The following is a 20,310-nucleotide window of genomic DNA, read 5'->3' as shown; positions in this document are numbered from 1 at the left end:
AAAAGTCGGCATTTAATGCTCATCTTATTGGAAAACTTTTTTCCAAATATTCAGAATGAGTCTTTTATGTAGCTTTTTATAAACATGTTGTGTTCCCCCACCGCCCACACACACACAACTACCACATTAGAAAATAAGCTCATCAAGGGAAGACTTTTGTGGGGTTTTTTGAGAGTGTGACCTAGTAGAGAGAGGGCCAGCATAGGAACCAGGAAGAACCCGAGTTCAAGCCCCATTTCTGAAACATCCCAGCTGGGTGACCACGTGTAAGTCACTTAACATGTCCAGGAACTCTCCAATGTATCAGAATAGGTGCTGATCTTTAGAGTTTTCTCTATAAATGAAATCACAAGTTTAGCCCTGTCTCCAATTCCCTGGATACCTAACTAGCTCTCAGCACAGAGCCTAGGCACTCAGTAAGCAATGAATAAATATGGATTGATACACGTCTTCAGTTAATAGGAAGACACATGCATTGTATTTTGAGATTTACTCCTCAAATGTAACATATAATAATGTAATTATAGAAATATCTAGGTGAAAACTTTGGCTGGAGTCAGGAAGACCTGAGTTCAAATGCAGCCTCAAATATTTACTAGCTGTATGATTCTGGGCAAGTCATAACTTCTGCCTGATTCAGTTTCCTCAACTATAAAATGGGGACCATTAAATTGCCTAACTCCCAAGGTTGTTGTAAGGATCAATTGGGATGATATTTGTAAAATGCTTACATAGTTCCTGGCACATAGGAGGCACTTACACGATAAATGTTCTTTCCTTTCCCAAATGTCTCCAAAGTCTAAATTACAGATAACAATACAAACAGATATCACCGTGGAATACTACTATGATATTCCATGAACTTGATTTACACAGTGCCAAGTATCCAGGCAAAAGGCAAACTGTGTAGGTCTGTATATTTAGCTTCCTTTATGTCAAATATCCCCTCATTTATAATTACACCAATTCTGAATTCATTTGCCTTTTTATCCAGTCTAGATGCAATGCTCACTTATTTCAGTGATGGACTTGGCACAGCTTTAGAATCTCTAGGTCTTAACCTTTATTTCTTCCTTCATTGGTCATCCCCAGCTATGGGGAAGTAGGTGATAAAATGCACTTTCTCCATGTCCTCTTCTTGGGTTGCCTCACAATGCTGGAGAAAACCAAGACCTCACATTGATGGGATCCATCATGTTTTCATCATGTCTAACTCACCCTAGAGATGTCCTCCCTTACAAATCTTCAGCCCTCTTTGGTGTTATTAATTCCCTTAAAAAAGGATAGTTTTGTGTGGAAAGAGGCTGGAGACAGGAAGACCCATGAGGAGGTTATTTTTATCATCCAAGGCACAAAGGATGAGGGCTTAATCTCGTGTAGTGACTACATGAACGGAGAGAAGGAGATGATGATAAGAGTGGCCATAGTAGCAGAACTGATAAGATTTGGGCCACTGATTGAACATGGCAGATGACTGAAAATGAAGCATCGAACAAAGGAAAATATTTGCTGCATTTACCTAACATCTGTATGTAACCACGGAACTGAAAACAATAGTAGATACATATTTTGCACCTGATTGCTCAGCAGTTCATCAAATTGACATATGATTGAGCAACCTTCCTCACAAATTCAATATAAGCCTGCTGTTTTACAGTAAGGTTCTTTTTTTTTAGTTGTATTATGGGCTGAGCCTACTGAATTGGGCTTCAAAGCCTTTCTTTTTGGTGTTTACTTGCTGTCTGACCTTGGGTGATCACTTCTATGGGTCTCAGTTTTTTGTTGTTGGGTTTTTTTTTTTTTCATTTTTAAAATGTGAAGTTTGGACTAAATGATCCTTAATATCCCTCCATTCTCACCTCCTTTGTCATATGGAACAGTGCTTCAGTTTAATCAGATTTTCAGCAATCATAGGATAAAAGATGTAGGGCTAAGAGATGCCCTACTTGTCACTGAGTTCTTCCATTTACAGGTGAGTAGAACAAGGCCCAGCAAGAAGGAATTGCTTGCCCAGGGCCAAACAAGTTCTAAGTAATGGGGAAGGGATTGAAAGTCGTGTCTTCTAAATCCATTCCCTTGTACTGCACAGCTTCTATCTATATTCATGTGGCTGATTCAGTCAGTCTAGAGTGTCATTACAGAATTTAAAGAAACAGACACCCATTCAGAAAGAACCAGAGCCAGAGCAAAAGACAGAGAGAGACCAAGGGATATACTTTCTTGGCAATGATCCCCTGGTCTGGAAAGAATCATTGAGTCACAAGATCTGGATTGAAGTCCCAACTATTACATGTAATAGTTCAAGGATTAATGTCTCAGAATATTAATTTCTTAATCTCTAAAATGAAAATAATGCTTGAACTATATATGTTGCAGGGCTATCATAATGAAAATACTTTGCAAAACTTAAAGCATTTAGGTTTCTGGCATATAGTAAGTGCTTAGTAAATCCTTATTTATTGATTATATAAAAGTGAGCCATTATTACTGAGTAATTGCTTAATATTTTATTGTAAGCTGCAAAATGTTGCAAAGGTGATTATTCAGAAAAAAATGCAGTATTAGACCCTGGGAAATTATAAATGGTGTTGAAGATATACAATGTCTAGCATATTACCTAGTCATAAATACAATTGTTTAAAATGACATTGAATCCCTTTAAATATATTGCTTCATCAGGAAATTGTAAGATCTTGCCACGGTTGAGTAAGGCAGTTTGAATTTTCCAACTGGTTTTTAAAAATCAGAAATAGTATTGTGTGCTATTTATATTTCCCATGTTTTAGACAATTCAGAAATATTGATTAATATTATAAGAATTTATCTACTGGCATTTTTCTACCATAGGTGGAAGTTAAATGGAACAGATGTTGACATTGGTATGGATTTCCGCTACAGTGTGGTTGAAGGCAGCTTGTTGATCAATAACCCCAATAAAACCCAAGATGCTGGAACATACCAGTGCATAGCAACAAACTCATTTGGAACAATTGTGAGCAAGGAAGCAAAACTTCAGTTTGCTTGTAAGTAGCAATTAAATCACGTGGCAAAAACAGTACTGCATTTCTGTACCATTATGCCAAGAAACAGTAAAAAAACATTCCTTTAAAAAGGAAACACAAATATTTTTAATTTGTTGTATAATGTTATTTTCTAAGATGTCTCATTTTATTTAGAAAATATCATGATTTGTAGGATAATTTGTTAAATCTGAGTGGGAAGAGAAAGTTCTATTTTTATGAGTGTTGAGCTATTTTGGTGGTGTGTTGCTTTGTATGCATTTCGTATCCAGCTAGGGAGTGAGGAAAGCCACCTGGTAACTGAGAATAGTTTATAACTATTTTAATCACTAAACTGCTGTGGTGGTTAATGGCTTTAAAGATGCAAACACACACAAACTACATTTTGAATTAGTAAATTCATAATAGATTCTACAAGCAGGTGTGACAGGGGGTAGCCCTCACTTCAGCAGATTTGGTGGAAACTGAAGGTTTGACCGCGGTTTTAAAAGGGTTTTCTGTTTACATGATTAGGAATTTCCTAGTGTAACATCAGGCTCCTTTGGTCATCTGCTAATGCTGAAAGTATCATACTTGCAAAGTCTAGCAGCAATAACATTGCAGAAGATTCTCATTAACAAAAGCCTCCCAGGGAACACATCAAATATAACTAATATCCAATACTTTAATCTATTATTGCCATTCAGATGCATTTTCATTAGCTGAGAAATGAATTTTCTAAGTAGTATGTGTGTGTGAATTTCAGGATTATATTATTTGTGGATGTCTGCTAAGATATTGCTTCTAAATATTCTTAGGAGTAGGGATTGATAGGAGGATAATATGACTGATTGAAAACCACACGGGCAAAATCCAGTCATTAATCAAGCAATTTCTTAATCTGTGTATAATGTAACTCCAATACCTAATCCTGTATTTGGTAATAAAAAACAAATCCCAAGAGCTATTTCAAAAAGTGAAGACAGAGATCCATAGGATCTTAGAGCTGTAAGGAATCCTAGCAATCATCATCCTATCTCCCACACAAAACAAGACTTCTCTACAATCTCCTTCATGGGTAATTGTCCTGCACCTATACTTCCACTCTTTAGATCAGTCTTTTCTCTTGGTGAATAATGTTAATAATCAGAAATGTCTTACTTAACTGAGCAAAAAATCTCCTTGGTGAGTGTGACCTATTGGTCCTAATGCTGCCCCTGCAGCTACTAAGAATCTAATATCTCTTCCACATGACAGTCCTTTCAATATTAGAAGACTGCTTGTGACCCCTATCTCTTATTCTCCAGACTATGTCATCAGTTTCTTTAACCATTCCTCCTATAGCATGCTTTCTAGGTACCTCATCACCAGAGCCATATTTCCTAAGCTCTTTGATAGTACAGGCTGTCTTAATTTACATCTTCATATCTTCAGCATGTATCAGTTTTGATCCATACTACATTCATAATAAATGCTCATCAAAAGAATGAATGAATACCAGTTGTATGTAAGTTTTCTGAGAGCAGAGACCACCCCATCTTTTCTTTGTCTACCATTCTTGGCATTAGTAAGTACTTAATAAATGTATGTTGACTTGACCAATTCAGTCCTGGATTACAGGATAATTGTTTATTACTTGTACGTATAAGTTATCATGTCAGTACCCCTTTGCAAATGAAAAACTGAGATCCAGGAAGGTGAAATAATTTACCCAATGTCACAAGGTAGTAATTATCAGATTCCCAAACATAACACAATTTCTTGAATGTGTAAACTAGCACAGTGTATTGTAGGCCCATTATCTCACTTGATTCAAAATGGAATTTGATATCATATACTCCAGGGCCTCTCATGCCCATTTTACAGAGGGGAAAACTAAACATTAGAGAGCATAAGTGACTTGACAGAGGTCACGCAAGTAGTAAATGACATTGCACCCATGTAATCTAACACCAAATTCAGTTTTGTTTTCCCAGAAACATATTGTCTTAACAACAAACATCTCACAACAAAACAATTTGATATGTTAGAAACTCTCACTTACAACTGATAGGAATCCAAACTCCCCAATTTCTTTCATTTCTTGAATTGAAGTCAGCTCTTCCCCATTGTCAGGTCCTTTAGATGTCAAAACAAGCCATCTTTCTATGGTAACATGCTGTCTTGGTAGAATGGGTTGGACTTTAAGTCAATATAAGTCCTATAATAGCATCCGTGTGGGAACTTTCTCCAAAGATATAGCTCATAACCTATTTGTAGCTTTATACATCGTCAAAATATGTTACTTACATTTTTAGAGAGTTGTCTTAGACTCAGAAAAGTTAAATAACTTACCCTTAGTCACACAGGCCATAAATGAGACAAGCAGAATTTTAACCCAGAGCTTCTTGACTTTAGGTCCTTTGCTCTTTCCATTATGCCATACTGTTTCTGACTGGACTTTATAATTCTATTGAGACAGACTAAAATGGCATAACCATTCCTAGCATTCATGCTATTGGTTACCCTATATATTAACTAAAGCGTGCAGATGATATGGATTTATATAATATAGATTTCACATATTCTCTCTCCCAATCCTATATTTATATGAATTTATTTTCTCTTTACCTAAATTCTGTTTATATTTATTTCGATAAATCTCATCAGGGTTCATGGTTTGTGAACCATGGTTCATCATCGTTTGTCTTTTATTCCAGCCCCTGGAGATAATTGGGATTCCTGATTCTATCATACAGTACTTCTGCTAGGACTCCCAGCATTATGTTACCTGCAAATTTGATAGTCATGGCTTGCAATTCTTTATCCTAGTCACAGATAAAAGTGTTTAGCAAGACAGAACCAAATAAAGAATCCTGCCGGCCATTCTGGCTGACATCGATTGATTGGTCAACACTCTTTCAGGACTATGGCTTGTTTTAGTTTGACAACATTTAAGTGCCTGCTGTTTGCAGAGTAGGCATCACTGGACCCTGAAAGAGATGTAGTGTTTAGAGAACAACTGCTCCCTGCCTTCATGGAGCATAGAGTGAAATAGAGGAATATGACATATAGTCAAATAACTGTAACAAAATAATAAATGAGTAGTATTTAAGAGTAAACAAAGGCCTGTGTGAATTCCAAGAGTCATTGCTAATTGAAGAGATAAAGGTTTATTGAAGAAAGCATCACTTGACTTGGGCTTTAAGGGACTGGGAGAAATTCAATAGGTGATCAGTGGAAAATAGGAGAGAGCATTCCTGGCATAGTGAAGAGAATGAGTAAAACTGACAAAGTGTGAAAATTCAAATTTCTGTGGCACAACAAGTACTCAAATTTGGCTATATCATCAATTATATGGAGAGGAATAATATGGGATATTGTCAGAGAAGTAGGATGATACCAGATGGTGGGGGGCCTTGAATGCCAGGCAAAGGAGTCTGAATTTGATTCAATAGGTAATAAAGAGCCATTGAAGGATTTTGATCAGAATATTGAAAATAACTTTGGCATCAATTTGAATATGGTTGGAGGGAGGGGAAGTTAAGAAGGAACATAAAATAAATTCCACTTGGTGAGATGGCAGCTAATGGGATCCATACTTAGGGTGGTGATAATGGAAGAGAAGAGATATTGCAAAGATAAAACTGACAGAATTTAGTAACTGAAAGGAAAGAAGGATATGAGAAAACACAGTTTCCAAATCAAATCTATTGAGTGTATGGTGATTCCTCTAAAATAAAAAATGAGATATTTCATTGAAAAAGATTAAATGATGTTAAAAAATCTTGAGTTTGGAGAGCTATTGGGATATAAGTTAGAGCTACCCTGTGGACAGTTGGAGATGTGAGACTGGAGCTCTAGAGAGAGATCCAAGTTGGAGAGCAGATTTGGAAGTTGTTTATATCAAGGTAATAGATGATCTGGGAGTGAGTGAAATTTCCCAGGAGGAGAGGGAAGAGAAAGGTAATGAGGATAGGACTCCAGGGAACATCTACTTTAAAGAGTTGGGAAGAGGAGAAGGAGACAGTGAATGAGACAGAAAAATAGTTATAAAGGTTGAAAAAAAAAGTGCCAAAGAATATCATTGTCTTAAAGCAAAGGAGAAAAGATTATCCAAGAGAGGTCTGACATTGTGCAGACAGGTCAAGAAGGAAGAGGATTGAAAAAGGCCTTTGGATTTAGTGAGTAGGATGTCCTTGTAACCTTGGAAAGTGATTTCCATATAATCTGGGGGCTAGAAACTAAAAGGAAAAGAATAACAAAATGGCAAGTTAAGTAAAGCCATCAAGTACAATTTTTTTTAAAAAGCAGTTTTACGATGAAAAAAATGATAGGACAATGACTATATAGTGAAGAGGGAGTCAAGGGGAGGTTCTTTCATCCTATCCTTCCCATTTCCCTTGGAGAATTGACACTTTGATCCTTCTTTGCCTCTGTCTCTCATCTTTAACTTTTCCCTATACCTATCAAGAAAGAAGTATAAAAGAATAATGAACTTTTTTTTAAATTTGTATTTATTTTATCTAGCTTTACTAGATAAATTTTACTGGCATTATTTACTAGATAAATTTTACTGGCATTTCTATAACCATATAAAAAAAGATTTCACATGAAACTAAAAATCTATTATATACAACTTGTTGTTACTTTTTAAATATTTAATAAAGTTAACATGTCAATGTTAACTTTTTTCTTTTTTTTCCTTCCCTCCCCATGTCTGAGTTCAAATCCATCTCTGATTCTTATCCATGTGACTTTGGGAAAGTCATTTGAGTTCCCTGGGTTTCAATGTCCTTAACCATAAAAGGAAGAAATTTGATTTGACTGTCCTTTTGGCTCTAGAGTTCTGATCTTAATAGTGACTTGAACCAACTCTAATGACTCAGTTTCTCCTGTTAACGAATGGGCTCAAGTCTTGACCTTTCTCTACTTAAGCTATGATCCCTTTAAGTTCATACTTTGCATAGCAAATTTTCTAGGAAGTGCCTAATTGACTACTGCCTCCATTTCTTCATGGCTCACTTATTCTTTGTACCAAAGCTTATGATCCCAATAGTCTACTATTTTCTCAAAAGCTACCAGTGTTCTCTTAATTGCCAAGTCAAATGACTTTCTCAGTTTACCTCTCTTTGACATTTCTGCAACTGTTGATTATCGCTATGGCTGACCACCGCCTTCTCCTGAATAATCTCTCTCCTTTATTGGAATCTGTTGAAAGCCAACTACACACAATGCAACAGTTATTTCTTTCTCTCAGTTCTTTTCCTACTTCTTCTGTTCATACTCTCCTTTGCGGACTTCCCCCAAAGGTTCTCTCACAAATTTAAAATATCCCACCAAGACCTTATCATTCTCCCTTCCTAAATTTCCCCAGGCACAAATTTCTTTATCCTTTCATGATACCATCATCTTCCAAAGTACCCAAGTTCTAAAGCTTGACCTCATCTTTGAATCTCCTCTCTTATTCTCATTTTCAGTAAGCTGCCAAGTCTGTGAGCCATCGATTTAAAGATGCCTTGGACAACTAAGGGGTCATAGGATCATAGGTTTAGAGCTACAAGGCCCTTCAGTTCAACCTCTTTATTTTAGTGATTAGATAACTGAGTCCTAGAGAGGTTAGTAATTTGTTCAATATAACAAAGGTCTATAAGATCATAAATTTAGAGCAAGAAAGAACTTTAGAGGCCAATGAGTCCAGTTTTCTTATTTTACCAGTGAGAAAACAAATTTGTACAGAGCTTAAGTGGCTTGACCAAAGTCATTGAGCTAGTAAATATATGAATTTATTGTTGAACCCAGGACTTCCTTACTACAAGTACAGTGTCCTAACCATTATACCAAGCTATCTTTCAGATAGTAAGGGATAAAATCATGATTCAATCCTAGGTTCTGTGACATCAAATCGCTAAAACACATTCCATCTGATTGAGCTTTCTAGATAGCCTGGCATCTTGCCCTAATTATATTCTAAAGCGTAAGTCAGAGAAGTGCCTTTGGGGTCAGGGGAAGGGGGTACAAGAATAAACCCAGAAGTTAAAGGTATGTGACATTCTCTTTCTAGTTTGTCCCTGAATAGTAGGGTGTGATCCAAAAACCCTGACATGAACATGATTGTTAATGAAGAAAAGACGTCACTTAGCTCACCCAAGGCATTTCTTTTAATCTATAAATACTTGTGGTCATTCAAAAGGGGCATATCTCTTCACTAAACCTGCTGCTCTATATTATATATTTAGAATGATCTGCAGCTTATTTATAAAATAAAGAAGACTTCTGAACAACTGAAAGAGTTATTCCAAAGCTCATCCACTAATTCAATGCACATTAATTAGAGATAGCTGGTGACACAGTGGATAGAGCTATTGGAGTCAGGAATACTTGCGCTCAAATCTGGCTTTGGATGCTTATTAGCCATGTGACCCTGGGCTAGTCATGTAACCACAGTCTGCCTCAGTTTCCATAGCTGTAAAAATGTCATAATAATAGCACCTACCTACTAGCATTGTCATGAGGATAAAATGGTATAAGATTTGTGAAGCACTCTGCTAACCTTAAAGTGCTATAAGCTATTAGTATTATTTGACCCACACTTATTGACTAATTTAAAACAATTCTTTCCAAGTTTGGTGATGATCTGCTTTCCCAACCCATAGCTATTTTGAAGTAGAAAACTTCAAGGGATAAAGGAAAATGGGCATAACAATAAAGAGATGAGCAGATAACAGTTGGCACACTGGCATTGAAGGAACCATATGAAAACAAAAATACACACAACTGCATGAATATGGCACTGTTCATATGCATACAGGTAGAGAAAGAGAGATGGGGGTACAGGTAGGGATTAGGGGTGGGTATATGTGGGTGTCAAATTCCTTTGTTTAAAGAAGCAGGTGAATTGTTGATCAGTATTTCCAACCAATATGTTTCAAATAAAGAAAATTAAGTTATTAAAAGAATCAGATTAAGTTATATGCATATTGTGTGTGCACAGACACTCACATACCATGGAATAATTCCCTAACATGAACTCACAATTTTGCAGGTCAAATTTCAATAAGTGCCATTACCCTCAGATTCTAGGGTGCTTCTCATTAATCAGACAGTAGACACAATTAGCTCTTAGCAAAGGCATTTTACTGAGATAGCATAGTAAGAATACTAGCTTTTAAACATTCTCCCCATAATACTCAATTTCACTTTCTCACAAATAAACATAATGTTGGTCAGGGTTCTTAAGTCTTTCACAGTTGTTTGATTTTACAATGTTGTTATTATTGTTGAAATTACTTTCCTGGTTCTGCTTTATGAATATTTGTCATGAGGATTCTTTTTTCTATCTCAATTTAGAGGGAGGGAGGGCAGGAGGAAAAGGAAAGAAATAGTAGTGATTTTTTTTAAAAAGTACAGTTTAAAGACAATAAAACTAAGAGAAGAACAGACTCTAAACTAAGTATAACAGTGAAACTCAAGTGTAGTATTCACTTATAACAAAGACATGACTTCTGATATTGCAGGGCCTAAGAATTGTTCTTTTTTTCATACTTCTTACTCAACTTCACTTTGGTACAGCCTCTTTGCTGGAATTGCTTATCTAAGTTCCCCGTGTCTTCTCCTTCACAGTCAGCTCTCTTCTCTGCTGCCAGAAGCCCTTCCTTGTTTCTGTTGTTTCCTTGTTTCCTGTTCTTTCCTTCAATTATCCATCACTCTAAAGTATCTCTCAAGTACTTGTCTCTACTTCCTCCTGAATGCAGTGTCTTCTACTAGACCAGAATCTCACCTTCACAACTATATGACTACCATGTATAGGGAAGAAAAGGAGAGAAAAATTCTTTCCTTTTGCTTCCCCACCTTCAGCAAAATTCCTCCACAAATAACTTCTAGCTTGCAATTCCTTGAAACCCTTCAACTCTGAAATTTATCCAGAGCTTAACTATATAAAGGACTCAGAGACAGGGATAATTGTTTGTGAAGCCAACTCCATTATCCCTTTCTTGAATCAGTCAGAGCTGCCCTTACCTCATAAAAGGTTATGAGTTTCTGTATACAGTTTAACACTTCTTTGAAAACTTGTAATTACATTCAGAGATATCTGTGACTACAACTGAGGTGGAGTGGGGTAAGGAGAATCCATTCTCTTACATGTAGAAAGTTACTTAGAGAAGACTTTATTCTCTTACAGTACTGAATTAAAAAAATGAATTGTTACTGTTGAGTGATGTAATGAAGATAGCGTTGAGTTGGTAGTCATTAAGATCTTAGTTCAAAATTTATTGCATCTGATTTGCCCAAGACACTTGATTTCCTAGGCCTCAGTTTCCTTAGCTATAATATGAAGAGTTTAGATTAAATGGTCTCTAGGGTCCCTCTTAGCTTTAGATCTATGATCTTATGCTAAATGAATTCCTGAATCAAACTAACAGATTTGTAGGACTGTGAATCTTTCTTGAGACTTTTGAAAGCATCTCCCTATAGAAGATGTCTATATGTTCATTGTTAGATACTTCCTTGCGGGGGAGATATATTCTTACTAAGTCTCTCTCCCTCATGCCATTTGGTCACTCTCTGCTCAGTCTTCTAAGTTCGACACCATCTCATTCCTCCTGAATTTGTTCTCACACTCCATAATCTATTGACAGTTCCCTCATTTCACATACCAACTAGTTTCTCAATCATAAATGCTAACTTCCTTCCATGCTGCTTCATTCACCTCATTCAGAGGTTAACGTCCCTTTTATTATACCTAGTACCAATGGCAAAATTGACTGGGACTTCTTATATATTCTTATATAATCCACTGGCAACTGGAAGATCAAGGTCCACTTGGCTCCAAGGCCAACTCGCTGTCTCCTACCCTATGCTACCTCTCAAAGTATTTCTATGACTTGAATAAATAAACAGTATTTCTCCCCACATGTAACATCCCTTATAGGTATCTTTCTACAATTCCTACTGTCACTAAAAGTTTGCAAACCCAGTGGGTGGTTGCTATTACTTATTCCCAGATGAGGTTTCTAAGATTCCTACTAGTATCAATCACATTCCGCCCCCATAGTATGTGGTCCCTACTGTCAGCAAGAGTTAACTATCATTAAAACAGATTGATGTGAAACATTTCCTCCTGAAAATCTAGAGCACCATTTCCCAAAACTATATACAGAGTCCAGAGGAAGAATGAACTTAAACTTAAGAGTAAGGTACATGTGTAGAGAACACACTTAGTTTAAGAATAAACTCACAATTCTTGGTTGTTTGATTCCTATCTTGAATATACAGCCAGCATTCTTTTATGGTTCAAGGTGCCATATGCCTTGAATCATTTGTTCACATTTGTCTTTGCCTTGTGCCTTATTCTGTTCTCTCTTTGATGTATCCTACTGTTTCCTTCTCCGTGAAGGTATGTTAAATGGGTGGGAGGTGAGACAGAGAGAGGAATAAAATGGTCTTCTCTTTACAAAAGTATTTGACTTGAGATCTTCCACTACTGAAGATGGACCTCTCTAGACTGAGTTCACTTATCCACATGTGTTCGTCCTTCATTGCCAAAGAAGACCATGCCATCAGAGAAATAATGACATACCCTGCACTTGACTTTGTTTTTGAGTGAGGGAGGGCTGTGCAGGTCACCAGCCTCACTTTCCCTCCAGAGCCATCTGAATCCAGTGACCAGATATTTATCAGGATGACTGGAGATGATTCAGGATATGGCAATTGGGGTTAAATGACTTGCCCAAGGTCACACAACTACTGAGTGCCAAGTGTCTGAGGTGAGATTTGAACTCAGGTCCTCCTGACTCCTGTACTGGTGCTCTATCCACTGCACCACCTAGCTAGTCACTTATCACACCCTTATCTGAAGGTACTCTGCTCAAAGGAATGTAAATTTTGATCACTGAAATCTAGCAAAATATCTTGGGGTTTATGGGCTAGATCTTTTCTTAAAGGCCATGCCTTAAATCCAAATCACTCTGGCTCTCATTGATTGACCAACAGTAAGTTTCAGGTCAAGCCCCACTTGATCATTGTTTGAGTGCTGATTGGCTTAGAGTAAATTTAAATTGTTTCTCGTTTTGGCCAGGAACCCTGAAGGTCTTCCCCTCCCAGCAGATTGATTTTTTTTTTTTTTACTAGATAAAAGAGGCCATTCTCTGTTTGATTTCTTACCTAGCCTTAATCACTGAATGAGCTTTGTTTGTCTCAGTCAGATTGAGACCTGTTCAAGACCTTTGCTTACAAAAGCCAAGATCTCCCTCCCACTGTACCCAGGGCCATCTTCAGTCTTCCTGATCTGTATCTTGCCACTGGACTCAGATGGCTCTGGAGGAGAAAGCGAAGCTGGTGACTTCGCACAGTCCTCCCTCACTTAAACCCAACTCACATGTTATGACCTCATCTCCCTGACACCACAGTCCTCTTGAAGAACTAATTACATACAGTAACAACCACAATAGCAGCAATTGTCTTTTTTACAAATGATCCAGTTTTGCCTGATCCTCTCAGCCATACTCATCATGCTGCTTTATATGTTGACTCAATCAAAGAGATGCATACCTCAGGAAGAGATCAATGAGCTATTCTGCTTACACATTTGAAACTATGATTGATAAATTGGAGTAGGAGGGGAACAAGGAAGAAATGTGGATATTGAAGGTTACGTGTACATGGATAAAACTGAAGTAACAAACGTAATTTGCATAGAGCCATGAGGATGGCAAAATGGTTTACGTAGGGGCAGCTAAATGGCACAGTGGTTAAAGCCCTAGACCAGGAGTCAGGAAGACCTGAATTCAAATACCGTCTCCAACATTTACTAACTTTGTGATTCTGGTCAAGTCACTTAATCTCTGTCTGCCTCAGTTTCTTCTGCAAAATGAGGTTAATGATAATACTCGTTTTTGCTTTCTTTTCTTTTTTTGAGTCTTCTTGCACAAAGCAACTAATATGGAAATGTTTTACATGAATGAACATGTATAACCTATATCAGATTGCTTACCTTGTCAGGGAGGAGGGAATAAGAGAGGGATAAAATTTGGAACTCAAAACTTTAAATAAATTTTTGAATTGTTTTTATTTGTAATTGGGGGAAGATAAAATATTTTCAAATAATAATAGCACCTGTTTCTCAGAATTCTTGTCAAGATCAAATAAAGAAATAGTTACAAAGGTCTTAGCACAGCTACAGGCACATAATGAGCATTTAATAGATGTCTTTTTTTCACTTACATCATGTCACTTGGTCCTTAGAATAATCCAGAAGGATAGGTGCCATTATTACCCTCATCTTACAGAAACCAAAGAAACTGAGGCTGAAAGTAGCTAAGTGACTTGACTAAAATCCCACAACTAATAATTATTTGAGGCAGAATTGAAACTCAGATCTCCCTGATTCCATTCACTATATTACAGAAATAAAGGGCCAGTATCAAAGCCAAATCTAAATCTATTTGAAAGCCTTTGTGGTTTGCACCTCAACATGGCAATTTTTTACTTATAAATTAGGTACGTTAAAAGATACATGTACAACATCACACTACAATGCCTGCTGTTGTGGACAAGAAGGATATATTGTTTTGAGCGTCTAAGTGGCTTGTCCAAATTGATTGAGTTCATAAGACAAGTTGTTCATTTCTCCATTTTACCTTGTTTGACACAGGCTGTTAGTCCTCAAGTAGATTTGAACACAGCTTTATTTTGCTTCTAAAAGGATCCAGATTTTCTCCCAGGAGACAAGTCTTTCCTCTATAACTGATGTTCAAGAAATGAATTTGGGGAGTTGATAAAATTATTTCCTTTGTAAGGAGAAAGTGGAATGTACAAGATGTTTTTCAGGATTTTTCAAAAGAAAAATAGTATATGCATTGTACATCAGAGGTAGCATAGCAAAGATTTCATTTAGCTTGTTTTCTATAACTTAGAATCTTAAGGAGTTATTTAGAGCTCTTGGGGATTGAGACTTGTTTAAATTCATACAGCTAGTACGTGTCAGAAGCAGAACTTGAACCCAGATATCTTCCTGGTGTCAAGGCCTTCTCTCTAGCCACTAAGCTACCCTGCCTTGCACTCACATATATGTTGTAGTACATATCCCAACAGATTAGTTACTCTCCATCTTTCTTTTGAGTTGCAGTCCTTAGGGGAGTGTACAATGGTTGTAAATAACATCCACTTTATTTGTTGGAACTCTTCTTGGAAATATCTTATTGTTGGATATAGTGCTAACATCTGAAAGCCTCGTGTTGTATACCTTAATTGTGCATAAATTTGTGGTTGTAATTTTAATTTAATTGGTTTTAGGATCCATAATGAGAATAATTGATAACAATGTTTCTGCTTCAAAAGTTAAGATGCAAATTCTCCATTTATGGGCAATTCAGTTGTAAAACATTCTGAATATTGATATTTAATGATAAATAACTGTGGTAGGTAAACTGCATTTCCCCAAAGCAGTTAATGACATATTATCAGTTTTCTTACTCTCAAATTGTTTTTATTTCCCCTCTCATTTCTGAGAAAGATGTGCTTTTACCATAGATCATAATGAACAGCTTCCTAGAGAATAATCTAATAACTCCAGATATCAGTCTGTCAGGGTGATTGCTTCATAAATATTGCTTGGGGCCTCCTTCATAGAAGTTCAGCTGCTTTACAGCAGCCCAGATCAGCCAAATCCGAGACTTCTGCTATCCATCATCCTAAGGCTTTGAACTATTATAATTCATAGCTAAGTACTTCTAAATTGCTTGTGGTATAATTAAATCATTTAACACAACCAAGTTACCTAACTGAAGTATGAAAAACCTTGCAAACCCTACCATTTGAAAGGTTTGATCGTAACAGTATAGAATGGTGTGGCATAGTATTTTGTAGTGTAAGACAATATAGCATGAGGACGGATGGGATGAGATAGGATAGGATAGGATAGGATAGGATAGGATAGGATAGGATAGGATAGGATAGGATAGGATAGGACAGCATAGGACCATTTGGGAAATCAGTATAGGATAGCATGAGATGGAATAAAATGAGATAGGATGGGATGGCATAGGACAGGATGAAATGGTATGATATGGTGAAGTGAAATGGGATGGGGCATAGCAAACGGAGAACTGTGAGCAAAGAACTTTCTGGGAAGTCAGAGGAATTGAGAGTAGTCCTACTTCTACCACTGGCTCTATGACCTTAGGCAAGTCATTTTACCAGTCTGGACCTTAATTCTCTTAACAGAAGATAATCTCTAAAGTTCTTTCCACTACCCAAATTCTTTGATGATTTAAGAAAATGGAATTATTAACAAAATGCCCCGGTGAGGTTCCCCTGTACAGGTACCACCCTTGAATTTGGAGACAAGTGAAAAAAAGTGATTAGGGAAAGAACGAGGATTAAGAAGAAAAAGAAAATGGAAAGAATGAAAAGTTGAGAGATTACACTCTGCAATAGTTTGCTCAAAAGTAGCAGAATGAAAGCAGCTCTGTCTCTTTGTCTATACCAAGCACTGTGTCTCTGTGTCTCATTAAGTCCATCACAGAATGAATGGTTACTCCATTTCTTCTAACCACAGAAAATGCCATCAATTCTGTGGCAATCCACTATTTATACGGAAGAAAACACCAAATCAACTATGTTGAATAAAGACTGGCAACCATGTTTAGAAACAACTTTATATTGTCCTGGACAATAAAAGTAACAGCAGCTTCCTGACTCATCTACGGGACTCAGTGACTCAGCTCTCTTTTCTCCCTCTTCAGTATAGCTACTAAATTTATATTCCTAAAAGCATAGTTCTTACCATGTTGCTCCCCTACTCGAAAAGTTTAAGTGGCTCACTATTGCCTATAGAGTAAAATTTGAATTTCTGTATTGGGCATTTGAAACTCTTCACAATCTGATTCTAATTTCTATTTCTAATTCATTATTCCTTTCACACACTCTGTATTCTAGTCAGAATGTCTTACTTGCTATTTTGCTTGACATGACAATCTGACTTCCTTTCTGCCCATAATGCTCATTCTTCTCTCTCTTTGTCTTTTGGAATCTATACCACCCTTCACAGCTCAGCCCAAGTACTACTACATGCACAAGATCATTCCGAGCTCATTGAATCACTACGACTCTCCCCAATGGAGAGAAGTTACTTTGCATATATTTTGGATTTACTTATCTACAAACATCTCCCCTCACCAATAGAATATATGCTCCTTGAAGGGAAGGAATCTTTCATTTTTGCTTTTACACTGCCAGCACCTAACGCAGTACTTGCTTGACATATAAAAGGTATTTCATGTGTGCGTGTTTAAGGGAATTAAATTGACTTGAATCTTGAAATTATTTGTTCCCGATGAAGTTGCTTTACCATAGATCAGAGATAATCTTCACCAGACTAGGAACATGAAAGAAGATGTTGTCTTTTCAAAATCCGTAGCAAATACAAATACCAAATAACTGTAATCTTATTCATCATGAGGATGATTATGGATGAATATTTCAACTTATGAAAACCACACTATAATCCTCTTGGGATTTTTGGAAATAGGGTTGTTTTGGAAGACCGATGATTGTACCCATCCCCACAACTTTCAAATATTTATTTTATTGTTTTCGTAAGTAAATAATTAATTTGTCTTTCTCAGCCAAAGATTGAAACAAGCAATAAATCTTGATGACAGTTGGAGTTTTGATAGATAGCCAAACACATGATTGGCTTGACTGATTTTTAATTAAGCAAGCTGCTTAAATAGGCAAAGTTTGGTTTTGGAGCAATAAAATGCTGATGGATGGCTGTTTGAATAAATAAATTGTGAAAATTCAGATCAATTAGAATTTAATCAACTTAGGAACATTTAGATTGCAAAATCAAAAGTGTTTATCAATGGAGAACTATGATCTTCAACAAAACAGTAAATTATTCTCATACGAGTGACTGAAAGAACTCAAATCCAAGCTGGATGAGTTTAGAAAGGTATAATTTCCTGAGCAATTTCTGACATTGAGGGCAATAATGGGAAGATATATGTAGCCCTCTTGTGTCTTTCTCCCACTCTACCTTACCCTTCCATTATGTCATGTGAACTGTTTCCATTTTTAATTAACTACCCTTTACTATTAGGCCTGTGCCTTTATTCTTACCCCCAAGAAATTCCTTTGCTATGTATTGTATTTCATTTTCTACATAAATAAGTGTTGTTTCTCTCAATAGTGTGTTAAGCCCCTTGAGGCTAGGGTTTATTCATTTCTGCTTTTGTATCCCCAGCTAGTACCATGTAGTAGTCACTTAACTCATTGATTTGAATCATATTGAATTGACTTCACAGTAATTTTCCACTGCAGTCTTTCTGCCTCATTATAAAACTTACATCCTTGAAGGCTCTGCTAGTGAATTTAAAGATTTGGCAGATCTTTCTGAGGTCATATGGATTTCATTTCAGTACAAGCCTGCTGATAGAACTTATATCTGTTATCTGAGATCTATCCTGGTCTAGCCATGTTCAAAGAAACTCATCAACTGAAGGTTGGACACTAGGCAGGCAATGAATATGGTGATTTTTTTTTTAATATTATAGTAGCTATCAAAATTCAGAATGGGCCTAGTGCTCAACCTTTTAGTGATGGTTTTCTTTGAATATCATAGCTTTGAAATAAAGTATTCATGACAGTACTAACAGAAACCTGGTAAAATCCTGCTGTTACCACTCTAAATTCCGTAACACTGACAGTACCCTAAAACAGGCACTTATTTCATACCTGGACTTTTGCAGTCTCCTGCTGGTTGGTCTCCCTTCAGGTTTCTACTCCCTTAGATCTCTCCTCCATTCAGCTGCCAAGCTGATATTCCTAAAGGATAGGTGTGACTGTGTTGTTCCCCTATTCAACAAATTATCGTGGCTCGCAGTTACTTCCAGGACCATTTGCAGTTCAAAGGCCTTCATAACCTATTTTCAAACTCCAAGCATTTTCACTCTCTGACCCCTATGCCTGGAATTCTCTCCCTCATCTCCTGGCTTCCCTGGCTCCCTTCAAGTTCCACATAAAACTCTACCTTTTACAAGAAGCTTTTTTCTGATCCTCCTTAAGGCCAGTGCTTTCTCTCTGCTGGTTTCTTGCAATTAATTCTGTGCATGTTTTATTTGTACCTAGTTGTTTACATGTCCTCTTCCCCATTAGACTGTGATTTCCTTGAAAGCAGGGACTGCCTTGCTTTTCTTTACATCTCTAGCACTTTACCCAGTGCCTGGTCAATGATGTAATGGTAAAAACCTGTAGCATTCAGCCATCAGTATAGATATTTCAGAGGGACTCTGGAAATGGACAATGAATTGTACCCGTAATTAATTAGGGGAGACATGTTGGCTGAATCATCTTCAGGGGAAAATGCAATTTTTTTTAATGCGCTCAGACATCTCCCAGAAACAAAAGCTTATCTTTAAAAAAAAATTATTCTATCAGTCAGATTGTATGACTGAAGACCGCAGAATGCTACAGTCTCCAAAGAATTAGAAATAAATGTCACTCAGGGAGCACATGGTGGTTGTAAGTCAGCTGCAACGTGTGATGCATAAGAAACTATGAAGAACTGGGGTAAAGGGTGTCTTCAAAAGAAATAGTTCATTGATAAAGAAGATGAGATAGGTTAATTATGTGGTTATGCAGCCTCAGTGCTGGGTTGGTTTTCTGCCAATGTCCATATCAGAAGAAGGTGAAGAAAACCCCAGCGTGCTGGGTGGTGAACCTACAGTAGTACTCCACTTGACTAAGAACCGCACAGCATGGTTGGATGTGTCTGGGTTATGATCGGTATCACTAAAGGGAAGCTCCATTATTTATGAAGTCACAGATCCATTTGAGAATTTGAGCACAGGAATGTAAGGTGGTATTTCTATTACACTTGCGATTACAATTTTTTTCTCTTTGGTAAATTTATTGTATTTTGAAATATATTCAGTGGAGTATTTCAAGGGGTAACTAGTTACTTGGATTTCAGCTTGCCTAAGCTTCTTTCTTCTCTTTTTTTTTGGCCTTTTTACTTCTTGTAATGTGCAAGGAGGGAAGGAAGAAAACCCAAATCAATTGGTTTTGCTTATTAATGAGCAAGATACAATTAAAATCTAGATAACACTTTCTAGCTTTATGTGATTCAAAAAAATGAACTTGGAGAGCTAAAGTAGATTTCACAACACCTGAATTTGAATACCAGTTCTGTTAAGTATGTTGGGAAAGTAATTTCCCCCTCTGGATCTCAGTTTCCTCATCTGTAAAATTAGGGGGTTGGAGTAGATAATCTCTGAGGTCCCTTCCATCTCTACACTTATGTTCCCGTGGGCAGCTGGGTGGTGCAGTG

At 36.9% G+C, this 20,310-nt stretch overlaps 1 protein-coding gene across 4 annotated transcripts in view; it reads left to right on the top strand.

Annotated features, from left to right (window-relative positions):
- Window positions 1–20,310, top strand: part of LOC140497550 (contactin-4-like) — a 588,779-nt gene that overhangs the window by 229,720 nt on the left and 338,749 nt on the right. For all 4 annotated transcript variants that reach the window (XM_072598641.1, XM_072598642.1, XM_072598639.1 and 1 more), the window contains exon 4: window positions 2,848–3,023. In XM_072598641.1, the coding sequence (XP_072454742.1) occupies window positions 2,848–3,023 (176 nt within the window). The remainder of the gene's footprint in view (window positions 1–2,847; window positions 3,024–20,310) is intronic.

This window comes from Notamacropus eugenii, chromosome 3 (genome assembly GCF_028372415.1).
Source record: "Notamacropus eugenii isolate mMacEug1 chromosome 3, mMacEug1.pri_v2, whole genome shotgun sequence".
Classification (NCBI taxonomy): domain Eukaryota; kingdom Metazoa; phylum Chordata; class Mammalia; order Diprotodontia; family Macropodidae; genus Notamacropus; species Notamacropus eugenii.
The sequence above is the reverse complement of the archived record's forward strand: the minus strand, read 5'-3'. Positions and strand labels throughout refer to the sequence as shown.